General features: G+C 43.4%; 1 protein-coding gene and 1 long non-coding RNA gene across 2 annotated transcripts in view; one reads left to right on the top strand and one right to left on the bottom strand.

Moving 5' to 3' along the window:
- LOC308470280 overlaps positions 1 to 12,940 on the top strand; it is a 267,788-nt gene that overhangs the window by 31,491 nt on the left and 223,357 nt on the right. The gene's annotated exons all lie outside the window — the stretch shown is intronic.
- On the bottom strand, positions 5,548 to 12,932 carry LOC308469522 (vomeronasal type-2 receptor 26-like). Its single transcript, XM_080992105.1, has 5 exons — positions 11,463 to 12,932; positions 9,669 to 9,896; positions 9,118 to 9,244; positions 8,175 to 8,641; positions 5,548 to 6,809 (listed from the first exon to the last, which is right to left on the bottom strand). The coding sequence occupies exons 1-5, from the start codon at positions 12,204 to 12,206 to the stop codon at positions 6,366 to 6,368; spliced, it is 2,010 nt and encodes a 669-aa protein (XP_080848231.1). The 5' UTR covers positions 12,207 to 12,932; the 3' UTR covers positions 5,548 to 6,365.

Raw genomic sequence — 12,940 nt, 5'->3', positions numbered from 1 at the left:
ACGAATTAAGCTCTTAACCCGAGGTCCCAGTGTACATGCAACCTGAGCATAGATAGCAGGGCTTCACCGCGTTAATACTCCACGGAGCATCAGCACTGCATTAGTCACTGCTTTGAATCCAGCACAGAGCATGTATGTCTTTGTGCGTCCAACTTCCATCCTGCTTCCAGCTCCACTCACTCAGACAACTCTGGCTTTTGTTCTCCTACCTGGCGGCTAGGTGGAGGCAGGGAGGCCCACTCATATGTTCTACGGCACAGGGCAACTTCTTTGGTTGTGCCAGCCATGGCACCGCTCAAAATCAGTCTCATTCACACATTAGCATGACTAAAAAGGTAAAATAAAATACTCAGGATTCCGACTGGTACAGAAAAAGGGTTCTTTACTTACAATTAATTCATTTTCACAATAATGGCCTTGGATCCTAAGCCTGTGTAGCAAATGCATAGTTTGGGGCTACTCTTGGATACGCCTTTGTCACTAGAGACCCACGTGTCCTCTAGGGCTGTTTGTGAACAGGAATAGCCTGACCCCTGGAGCACTGGAAAACGTGGAGCTGGACTACTGCAATGCACTCTTTCTGGGGCTGCCCTTGGGTCTGGTCCAGAATCTTGTGGGTGCAAAACGATGTGGCCAGATTGTTCTTGCGAGCTTTTGGTCAAGAACACCTGGCACCACAGCCCCCCATTTGGAGGAACTATCCACTTAATACTATTTTCTGCTTCCTGCAACTTCCATTCCTGATCCACAAGAGGACCTCTTCTCTTATTCCAGGGCTACTAAGCTTACTCAGGAGGAACCTTGATGAAAGTGTCAGGATGCGGTGTCTCTCCCCCACACAACATGACTCCAGCAGTTAATAGTGGTCAAGGGTCTGGAAACAAGTCTCAGGAACGGTTGAAGGAGTTGGGTATGTGTAGCCTGGAAAAGAGGAAACTGGGAGGAGATGTGATAGAGCACCTTCAAATATCTAAAAGTCTGTCCCATGGAAGATGGAGCAAGCTTGTTTTCTCCTGCTCTGGAAGGTAGGATGAGATCCAATGGATTCAAGTTCCAAGGAAGGAGATTCTGAGTAAATGGCAGGAAGAACTTTCCGACCGTAAGAGCTGTTTGACAGTGGAACAGACTCCCTCACCTCAGAAGATTGTGGACTCTCCTTCCTTGGAGTATTGGACAGCCACCTGTCATGAATGCTTTAGTTAAGATTCTCCCATTGCAGGGGTTTGGACTAGATTACCATCCAGACCCTTCCGACTCTACGATTCCCTGAATGAACTAAGCCCACGAAGGATGGAAAAAAGTTTCAGTGATAAACAGAAATCCTACTAGAGAAGAAGAAATCTTCAGAAGGATGTTAGCGTAGAAAATGTGGAAGATTGTTCAGGTAGAAAGCTCATCATAGGGACATCAGTGTAGATAGAAAAGATGCCTTACTTATACATCGTTTTTTAAAAATGTACTTTAAATACTTCATCATTGATTCCCCTCCCCCTCATTTTCCTTCCAAGCTGTTGCTGTCAGAGATGCATTATATGTTATGGCTGTATGGGAGATAAGCAGGTCATAACTTACGTTATAAAATTCTGTATTTTAGCAAGGATTTTTTCTTATGCAGGTGGGAACCATCGTGCGAGCGATAGATTGACATGCATGTACAACCCACACGTCGTTTTCGGCCCCAGAAGACGGGGGGGGGGCGAAATGGGCTTTTGCGCTACTGCTGCTGTGCAATGACCCAGAATGCAACCCCTGTGCAAACGGCAAGTTGCCTGTATTAAAGTTGTGTTGTATTGCAGAAATAAAGTTCTGTTTGGTGGGGATGACTGCGCTCTATGTGGGGCTACCTTTGAAGGTGACCCGGAAACTGCGATTAATCCAGATAGTGGCAGCTAGACTGGTGACTGGGAGTGGCCACCGTGACCACATAACACTGAGAGATCTGCATTGGCTCCCAGTACGTTTCCGAGCACAATTCAAAGTGTTGGTGCTGACCTTTAAAGCCCTAAATGGCCTTGGTCCTGTATACCTGAAGGAGCGTTTCCACCCCCATCGTTCAGCCCGGACACTGAAATCCAGCGCTGAGGGCCTTCTGGCGGTTCCCTCATTGCGAGAAGTGAGGTTACAGGGAACCAGACAGAGGGCCTTCTCGGTAGTGGCGCCCGCCCTGTGGAACGCCCTCCCATGAGATGTGAAGGAAATAAGTAGCTATCTTATCTTTAAAAGACATCTGAAGGCAGCCCTGTTTAGGGACGTTTTTAATATTTAATGCTGTATTGTTTTTAACATTTGATTCGAAGCCGCCAAGAGTGGCTGGGGAAACTCAGCCAGATGGGCGGGGTTTTTATAATAAATTATTATTATTATTATTATTATTATTATTATTATTAGTGCTTAGAGTTCTTTGTAAACCTCAGAGAATGCACAAGGAGACAAAGCTTTTGTGATAATTCAGATGGTCCAGAAGGTTCAGTTAGTGGAGAATGTGTCTGGTAAGGGGGAAGATGGCCTTGGGGATGTGAAGATCCAAGCATGTCATCGTGATCTCAGGACTGCAATACCTCAAGGGCCGCCTCTTCCCATATAAACCTACCCGGACCCTGAGATCATCTTCTGAGGCCCTCCTTCGTGTGCCTCCTCCTCAAGAGGTCCGTAGGGCAGCAACACGAGAGCGGGGCCTTCTCTGCAGTGGCTCCCTGTCTGTGGAATGCTCTTGCCAGGGAAGTTTCCCTGGTGCCTTCATTATACCCCTTTAGGCACCGGGCAAAAACCTTCCTCTTTAACCAGGCCTTTGGTTGACCTGATTGACATCCTATACCCTTTTAAAATGTGGCTCCTTTCGGGGGGTGGGTGTTATTGGGTTGCTGTTTTTATTCTGGTTATATATGTTGTGATCTTTTCTGTGAACTCCCCTGAAACCTCTATGTATACAACAGTATATAAACTCAGTAAATAAAAAATAATAAGAATAAGAATCTTCTTGTAAAGGGAATGGGTTTCATGAGTTCACAGGGCTCAGATGTAGGTACTCTATGTAGAGCGTGTATATATTTGCACACTTCCTAAAATAATATATTGGTCCTGACCCCAACGAAGGTGCATTGCCATTTAAAGTCCAAGCTGACCTTTCCACCCTATGCTGGCCCATGTCAAAACAGGGCAGCTGCTTCTTGTGTTCTTGCAAACATGTTTTCTCCAGCTCTGCATCTGCTCCTCAAGCCACAGAGAGACTCCAGAAGGTTGCCAGGGCGATGCTTCCCGCCTCATAAATATTCTTATTTTTCCCGGGGATTTCTCCAGGGATTTCTCCAGAGATTCATAATTTCTCGCACTGAGTCAGAAAAGTCTGGTGCATAAAATATCCCCTGTCTTGTCAATTCCCTAAACAGCTGCAGACGGTGAGAGGGATAGAGCACTCAACAAAACCAGCTCATCAATTCTTTTCTTTTAATCATTTTTATTTGATTTTACAAGTATAAGATTATAACAATACAGCCATACAGATCTATATTTAAAGATCTCTCTAAATCTTTAGACTTCTCACCTTCCCCTCCATGGGTTTTCAATTGCATACTGTTCAATAGTCCATATTTTACATCACTCCATTTTCTCCATAGCAATTGCTACAATACAAGTGTTATTGCAATCCTGCTAATGTTTTCATCTGCTTACAGTGGTCATCAACTCATCAGTTCTGATCAGGAGGAATGGGTTTTGATTTCCCCCGATCTTCCACAGGCTCCCTGAAACTCCCCCCTTTTCTAAACTTAAGGGCCCAATGGAGGTAACCATTTTTGTGGGTTTCATGCTCTCTATAAGCGTGGTCTGTTGCATGTCCCCACAGCCATCTATGGGTCCCAGAAACACAAGGATCCTGAACACAAGGACCATAAAGTTCCCGTATCACTTTGGTTGCGCGACGCACCCTGATTGCTTCCTGGTGTCTGGAGTACGGATGGCTCCCGCCTCCCGTGATTCTCCAATACAGTTTTCGGAAGTTCCAGGCAGCTGTAAAAGTTCCAAACAGTTCCATAAAGTTTTAAAAAGTGCTAATACTTATGAGTAGTAATGTTACAGATACAGTGATTCCAACTTTACATTTCGGGGTGACCTTTTTTCACAACTGAGAAGAATTATTCCCCTTTTCAGTTTGTTTGTTTGTTTGTTTGTTTGTTTTTGAAGTCTAAAAGTTATAACTCTAGTGCATACTCTATTTTTCTTGGTTATATGCAGGAACAAGGGCAGCTCCCACTCTTCTTCCTGGCTAGCCCTCCCTTCCCTATTTTGCTCTCCTTTGGCCTAACTGCAGCAAAGGCCATTTTCTTTGCTTTCCGGTCCACCTAAGCAACAGTTGCCCAGGCTGCCCAGAACTGCCTTGTCCTTCACTCTTTTATCTACCCCCCTCCCCAAGCAACAAGCCTTCACCCTTTCCTTTCCTTTCCTTTCCTTTCCTTTCCTTTCCTTTCCTTTCCTTTCCTTTCCTTTCCTTCTCCTCCTCTGTTTCATTGTCATTCGCTTTCCACAACATTCCCACCGCTGGAGAGACCTGTCAAGAGTAAGCATGGACCAATGGTACCAAATAGTATGGGAAACAGCCTACTAGAAAAATTAACTAATAAACTGAAACTGACATGGGGACAAATAGAAGAAGACACCTCCACCCCTGTATGGCTCCCCTTTATCACACACACAGCCCAACAAGACAATGACAGAAATCCACCAACAGCATACAAATCAATATGGCTAACCTGATCCAAAACACCCACCCACCCCCCCCATACACACGAAAACAAAGACCACCACAGCCAACCACAAATGAACAACCACACCCTAGGCCAACCCCAACCTCTCTCACCACCAAAGGAACACAAGTGAACAGCAAAGAACCTGCACAAGCAACACTGACACAAACCCTACATATAGTAAGTAAAATAGAAACATCGCCACCCAACCCCCCCATCTCCCCCTCACCTCTTTCCCCCTTCTCTTCCTAATGTCTCAAAAAATGAAACTGAATTGTAAAAATGTTACATGGGGGGGAAATACGAGAGAGAGAGACATTGCACACTTTTGTAAATCATCAAATTTTTAATAAAAAACCGCCCAAACATTCCCACCACTGTGGAAATGTCCGCCAGGAGCTCCCCCCTCCATAGTATGCTCCCTTCTTACTACATTCAGTGGAAACATTTGAGGATTTTTCTCAGGAAGTGAAATGAAACGGGGACATGGGGGAAATTGAAATATTATTTGGGGGTGGGGGTTAGAGATGACAGTTGAGCGGGTAGGATTCTGGCCAAATGTGGACTTGGTCCCTGTGTATATGGTCTGAAGGTGTACAATGTTAACAACACCTTTGCTGAGGCTGAAGAGAATAAGCAGAGGCCTAAATATAGGACAACTGGCTTATTACACCAGAAGCTTAACATGAGTCAACAGTGGGATGCAGCAACTTTTTAATATATTAAATAATAATATTGATGACCCTCCCTCACTGTAAGGTCCCTGCATGGCTCACAACATTTTAAAATACAGCATTGAATGGTGTGCTTTCTTAATTATACAATTAGGGGGAAAAGATAACAAATTTTAATTCTAATAAAAATAATGTTGAAATCTTAGTCTGCTTCAACAGAAGTATAGTGTCCAGATCAAGGGAAGTAATAGTCCCACTCTATTCTGCCTTTGTCAGGCCACACCTGGAATACTGTGTCCAGTTCTGGGCACCATAAATTAAGGAAGATATTGATGAGTTGACAGGTATGGGGTGGAGGGTGACCAAGATGACCAAGGGCCAGGGAGGAATGGGGGAGACCACCTCTCCATCCTCACCCTCCCAGCGAGGAGGAAGAGGAAGAAAGTATAAAGGGAAGTCACAGTTCAGAGGCAGATGAGGGGGAAAGTTGGGAAATCATGGGAGAGCCAGAGCAACACCTGGCTGACACGTCATTAGAAACCATTCTAGACCCACCATGTCCCAGAACCCAGCAAGCCTTAAAAGTAGGAGAGCAAAGAGCTCAAAGACAGAGGGTACTTAGCAGCACCCGTAGAGGAGGTGACGATGAATGAGGAAGTGAGAGAGCCGGGGGCTGGAGATTCACTTGGAAAAATAACAGGAGTGACAGTGGACATCCTTGTTCCGTTCCAAGAATAATTACAAAATTTTGGTAATGTGAATTCCCAGTGATCTATGTGATCTATATCTTCCAAAGTATTAACAAATTTTCAGCCAAATCCAAATTTCATAACTACTTCCACTAAGTTGGTTGGTTCTACATGATCAAATGAGGGTAACGATGTTTTAAATTGAAACATTATTTTTCAAGAATATCACTTCTCTACCTTCTTGAAAAATAGTATTTTAAGAATCAGATGCTATCTTTAGTTTTTGCTGTCAGGTGCTCCTTCGTGTTCAGATCAGGTCTCAGCAAAATAATGTAGCATTTGGGAATGAAGATGCAGCCCAGGAGCCCAGCACTGGAGGCCAAGATGGAGAAAACCTGAACGGCTACCATGTATTTCCCTTTGGTGCTCAGGTAGGTGGGCACAAAGGACACCCAAACACTGCAGAAGACCAGCATGCTGAAGGTGATCAGCTTGGCTTCATTGAAGGCCCCAGGCAGCTTCCTGGCTAGGAAAGCCACCGTGAAGCAGATGGCTGCCAGGAAGCCCATGTAGCCAAGGGCACAATAAAACATGGCCACAGACCCTTCGTTGCATTGCAGGATGATCTCCCCAGGCTGGGAGTGCATGTCAGAGTCTGGGAATGGTGGCGAGATCCCCAGCCAGATCATGCAGATGACAACTTGGACACAACGCTTTTGGTTGGCATGCATATTTATGGTATGACAAGGTTAAAGCAAATAAGGCCTTTAAGAACCATATTGTCAGAAAATCACTGTTTAATGTCTGGACAAAATATAAAGACTTGCTGGAAAATAAAACACCAAGGTGGCTTTCACCTCTGGAAGCTAAGGCCCGAAAAAGACCCAATATGGAGGCTAAATGGCCAAAATATTGGGAAATACTAGAAAAGGATGGAGACAATTGGAAATTGCAGAGTTTGGAGAAAATGAAAGACAAAGTGCGAGATTGGTTACATTACGCTCAGATTAAAGAAGTTTTTAAAAATGATAAGAAACTAGGGTTCCAGGTGGAGAAATCGAAACTAGAAACAGAATTGTTAGAACCAAAGATTAAGGTATTTTCAAGGATGTATAACTTGCTGTTGAAATGGAATACACAAGATGAAACGGTTAAATCGGCTATGATAAGGTGGGCACAGGACATTGGGCATAATATCATGTTTGAGGACTGGGAGAGGTTGTGGAGTAATGGATTGAAATTTACTGCATGTAACGCTCTGAAAGAAAATGTAATGAAAATGATTTATAGATGGTATATGACCCCAGTCAAACTTGCCAAAATTTACCACCTGTCTGATAATAAGTGTTGGAAATGTAAAGAGTGCGAGGGAACGTTCTTCCACCTCTGGTGGACTTGCCCTAAAGTGAAGGCGTTCTGGGAAATGATTTATAATGAATTGAAAAAGATATTTAAATATACCTTCACTAAGAAACCAGAGGCTTTCCTTTTGGGTATTGTCGGCCAAGGGGTGGCAAAGAAGGACCAGACATTTTTTATGTATGCAACAACAGCAGCAAGGATACTTCTCGCAAAACACTGGAAAACTCAAGATCTACCCACACTGGAAGAATGGCAGATGCAACTGATAGACTACATGGAACTGGCTGAAATGACCGGCAGAATTCGTGACCTGGGAGAAGAGAGGATTGAGGAGGATTGGAAGAAATTTAAGAACTATTTACAAAAGCATTGTAATTTGAGTGAATGCTAAATAAGATGCTAGACTAAAACAACTGAGCACCACTAAATTTAGAAGTTTTTAAGAAAATAAGTAAGACTGTGAAAATTTAGCTCCTTCTGAGAATTATAAGATTATGAAATATAGAAGGGATATAAGAATTTAAATAAGATGATAAATTGCTGACAAAATGTTATAACGATGAAAGTGGGAGCGGGAGGTGTGAGGAAGTCCAAAGAAAATGTGAAACTATGTTAAGATAAATGTTATATTGTTTATTATGTTTACTCTTATTGTAAAACCCAATAAATTGCTTTAAAAAAAAAAAAAAAAAAAAAAAGACAACTTGGACACAGGAACAGGAAATGACAATGGAGTTGGCAAGACTCTTCCCCAGCCATCTCCTCACTGAGTTCCCTGGCTTGGTGGCCAGGAAGGCCAGAACCACAGTGATGGTTTTTGCCAAGACAGAAGAAACAGCAACAGAGAAGAAGATGCTGAAGGCTGTTTGTTGGAGAAGGCAGGTCCCTTTCCTTGGCCTCCCAATGAACAGGAAGGAGGACAAAAAGGAAAGCAGGAGGGAGACGAGGAGGATGTAGGAGAGGTCCCGGTTGTTGGCTTTTACTATGGGAGTTTCGTTGTATTTAATAAAGATTCCTAAAACAAAGCTTGTGGCTAAGGACCCCAGTAGGGCAAGGGAAAGTAGGACAACCCCCAGAGATTCTTCGTAGGCTAGGAAGGTGATATTCTTGAACACACATTGATCTCGGTTCATGTTTGGATGCTGATTTTCTGGGCATTTTTTGCAATGGTCTGCATCTGCAAGAGAGAGAGAGAGAGTAAGTAATATCTAATAGACTCGATTCGGCCAAGCCCTGAGCAGTATCTAGCCTCTTGGGAGAGATTCAGTTGTAGACCAAGTCAGTCTGGGACAGCCACAGATTACTACAGGTATTTAATTAGGTTTTTCTGAACATTAGCTCTACCCCGAAGAAATTTGGAACCGATTCTAGGGCTGGAGATCCCCAGCTTGGCCTCTGGCAGGTTGGGCTGCTTGGAGCCCCCTATACCAGGGCCAAAAGGAGGATCAGGGGTCTGTGCAGAAGTCTAATATCTACCCTAGGTCCATAACAATCTCCCTCCTTAAGGACCCCGGGACAGTTAAGTCTAGTCAAAGACAACTATGGTGTGCAGCGTTCATCTCGCTTCAGGCCGAGGGAGAATTGGTTTTGAGAGATTCCTGACTGAACGCTTCTCTCTTCCCCAAGGCCAGCCTTTCCCTTGGAGTCGCCCACCTTCCTGAGTGGAGATGGTCCCTTCTGCACAGGGAAGACATTCATAACAGCAAAGAGGCTTCCCTTCCTGAATCACCTTGACGGATCCAGGGCGACAGCTTTCCACACACCTGGAAGTAGGAATGGTCTAGGCACAAAGACAAAGAGCGTCAATGAGAATTGTTCTTTGAGGGATAGTATGTTGTCATCTGCTGAAACTAAGCATTTCCCATCACTGTCCATTACATGAATTATTCATGATTAAATTCAGAAAAAAACAAAGGACCTCCATTAAATAAAGTTCTGTATATGGGCCATGAGCTATTCACTACCGATAAAATTCATGTAACAACCGAAAAGCAAGGAACCCCCCTTTCCCCAGACACACAGTTTAGCAGGAAGCCTCCTTTGGCACCCAGCTGAGCAGAGGAGCTGTAGGAACTATCTGGAACAACAGCCCAGTGCTGGAGTTGACAGGCAACTGAGGGCAGCAGCCCAAAGAACAGGGAGCACTTATTAGAGCTCACAGAAAAGAGAGCAAAATGACAGGCATCATTCCCACTCCCCGTCACCTGATTGAGCCACTTGGGCCACACAATGGCCTCCTGGTCGATGGAGCACTTCAGATCTGGGGATCCCTGTCTGTCGATACTCCCAAACTTCACTCTGAGGACGGATTTATTGGGGAACACCACCCAGTTCACAATGTCCAAGTCGGCTGCCAGCTCCCCGTTCTCATCCAAATACACTCTGTCCATGGAAGAATTGTAGAACTGGGTGTTTCCTAGGAAAGGGTGGAGCTGGAACAGAAGCAAAGATGAGAGCATTTAGAATAAAGGGAAGCATAGGCCCCTGTTTTGCTGGCCCAGAAATGGAAAGTCAGCGAGGTCCCAGCTAAAGAGGATTGGCAGCTTAAGTGTACAGAATATGGAGAACTTGCAGATTTAACATACAGAATAAGAGACCAAGAAGAACATACATTGAAAGAAGAGTGGAAAGCAGTTATTGAATATATGGAAAATAACTGTATACAGCTGAAAATGGTGGCAGCATTAAGATAAATTCAACCACATAAATAATGTTTGATGGATGTAAAAGTAGAAAACTGATTTGAATGGTTATAGCAAAATATACAGGGATGTAAAATGAACCATGGAAAGAGAAGAAGGGAAGTCATCGGATATTTCAGAGTTTGTAAAATGTTTATTTGGAATTGTTAGATTGAAAATTTAATAAAAATTATCTAATAATAATGGAAACATACTGACAATCCACTTCCCCTTTGCTTAGGGCTGGTTGCAGACTCAAATAGTAATGGACAGATCTTGTCACTTTTGATTCATACTGTTTTCTCTCACACACAAACCCCAATCTTAAATTCAGTTCTCCACATTTCTGAAGCATTTTTTAAATAATAATAATAATAATAATAATAATAATAATAATAATAATAGAAACTCATCAGAATTCTTCAGCATTTCTGTGTCATTTTCTCCTAGTAAGCATGTTTTTGAAGGATGCTGCCCCCTTGGATTGTTTCAGAAAGAGTGAATTGGGTTCGTTTTTCCTTTCAAGGCAACCTGAATGAAATCTCCAATATGGGCTTCAGCAGGGAAAGGCAGGAGCTTGGTGGAGGGAGCAGAGAGCCAGAACAGAGTCAAGCGGGTGTCAAAGGAATAGAGACTAGAGACAGCCTGATCAATGTCATCTCCTCTGCCAAAAACAATTCCAACTTGCGGGGAAAGGAGAATTGGGCACATGATGGGAGCAGTTGCTCGGGGGGCTGTGCAATGAGGCAAGAATAAGAATAGCAAACAGAAATGAAAAATGTATATGTATTAAGGAAGGTTTAAAATGGGTAATGTGTTTTGCAAACTTTGGGTTTTTTCCATAGTATTTTTTTTTCTAAAGGGCTCTGGGCTCTTGCTGAGATTAAGAGATTAAGATTAACTAACTGGTTGCTGTTCTCTGCTAGCCAGCATGTGAGTGTTGTAAACTTAGATCATGTGATGAAGGTATTGGATTGCAATATCTCCTTTTTGAAGGGAGTTGCCTTTTTGTCTTTGGCTCCAAAACTCAATAGAGTCAATATGGAAAGGAAGCTCTCCTGAAGGTAAGAGAGACAGAGAGAGAGATCCCGAACCTGTGTTGGACAGAATGATGTTCTCATTCTGTTATAAAGAGTTCTGCCAGTAAAGAGTGAATAATATTTCTATGGGCCTGGATGATAATTCATTTCCAAAAGGAAATGAATGCTTCCAGTTCTTATGCTTCCAATCATTTCAAACTGCACAATATTTAATATCTGCAACACTACAATCGATTGTCATGCTCAGGTGTGATGTCTATGAAGGGAAAGAAAATACCTGCCATGGCTGTAGCCTTTGAAGTCCCATTCTCTCAGTTCCCCTCTGCTTAGATCTAGATGAATATGCAGCATTTAAGGCACGAGCCACGGCTTGCAGAGTGTTGTAGATCCTGTAGCTGTCTAGAGAGAGGATTCTTTCCAGATCATCTTGGGGAAGCCTCTCCAGTTTCTCTCTCTCTCTGCATCTTGTCCGGCCTTTCACTGAGAATGCATGCTTTAAATAAAAACAATTAAAAGCATCCTCCCAAAACTTCTTAATACCAAAGAAAAAGGGTAGAAAATCACCATATTTTGCCCCTTTACTTGTCTCAGTGAAGAAGGAAAATATACCATGGATGTGTTGGAAAGATATGTCATTATACATCAGCTCCAGGGCGACATCCCACAAAACTGTTGTGATGAAGATTTTCCCAAAAATGGATTTCATCAATATGTCAAAAAACTGTTGTATGATTTGTAGTCCATTTAAGAAAAAAGTCAATTCCGCATAGTAAACAAATACATGCACTTGGCTCCACTTGCGGAATGGAAGACGAGGCATGTATACTCCATTTGTATTCGGTCGTTGGATGCTTAGTGAGATGACAACACAGACACTGCTCTTGATGAGCACGGGAGTCAAGCTCTTCAGGAACCTCTCTCCATTGTCGGTGTCTGGTGCAAGGAGGCCAATCAACGTCCATCGGAAGTGCTGGAGCAGCTTGACAATCCCTGGGTACAGGGCTTCTTCTTTGGGGACCATCCGGTAGAAAAAAGGGAAATGCCTCTTATCATTCAGAACATGAGAGACAAAAGCATAAGTGACCTGGGAAGAGAAGGAAGATTTGTATCTTGTTTGATTTCAGATCAAAGCCTAAATATTTCTAAGCCCAACATGAGATTGGGAAGATCTTAGGAAGGAGGAAGGTCTATTGCAAGGACCCTTTGGTGGGAACAGTGATTTCCTTGAAGGTTGTGGCAGCCGTAGAAGGCAAATTTGATGCTAGGGATCAACAGGAGGGTAGTTGAAAATAAAACAGCCGATATCATAATGCTATTATACCTCTCTCCATTCCTACCTGTGGGATTTTATAGATGCCCAACACGTTTGAAATCTGGATGGAGTTTTGAGAGTCGGACCCTTCGAGAACAGCCAGTAAGTTAGTCTGTTTACCACAGCTGTAGTTTGGAAAGTTCAGCTGCCCAATTGACAACATGTCTAGCAAAGCATCATAGGTCACCCTTCCATCAAAAAAGTTCTCATGGATGCTGTAGCCCAGGGTGATGTTGGGTAACAGCTTTTGATTCTGGTTGATCGCTTGAATGGCATACAAGAAGGAGAGGAGCTGCCAGTACTTTGTGGGTCCTTTCCTGGGGGGAGAAATTATATACATGCCAACACTGTCCAAGTGATATTTCTGTTCTACCTCTAATATTCATCTCTATCTCTTTCAAAAAAAAATCCTGCAGAATCCGCCCCAAGGCTCATCTGTTCCA

The sequence above is a fragment of the Podarcis pityusensis genome, assembly GCF_964106645.2.
Source record: "Podarcis pityusensis genome assembly, chromosome: 2".
Lineage (NCBI taxonomy): Eukaryota > Metazoa > Chordata > Lepidosauria > Squamata > Lacertidae > Podarcis > Podarcis pityusensis.
Note: the sequence above shows the minus strand (reverse complement) of the source record. Positions and strands in the feature narration are given on the sequence as shown.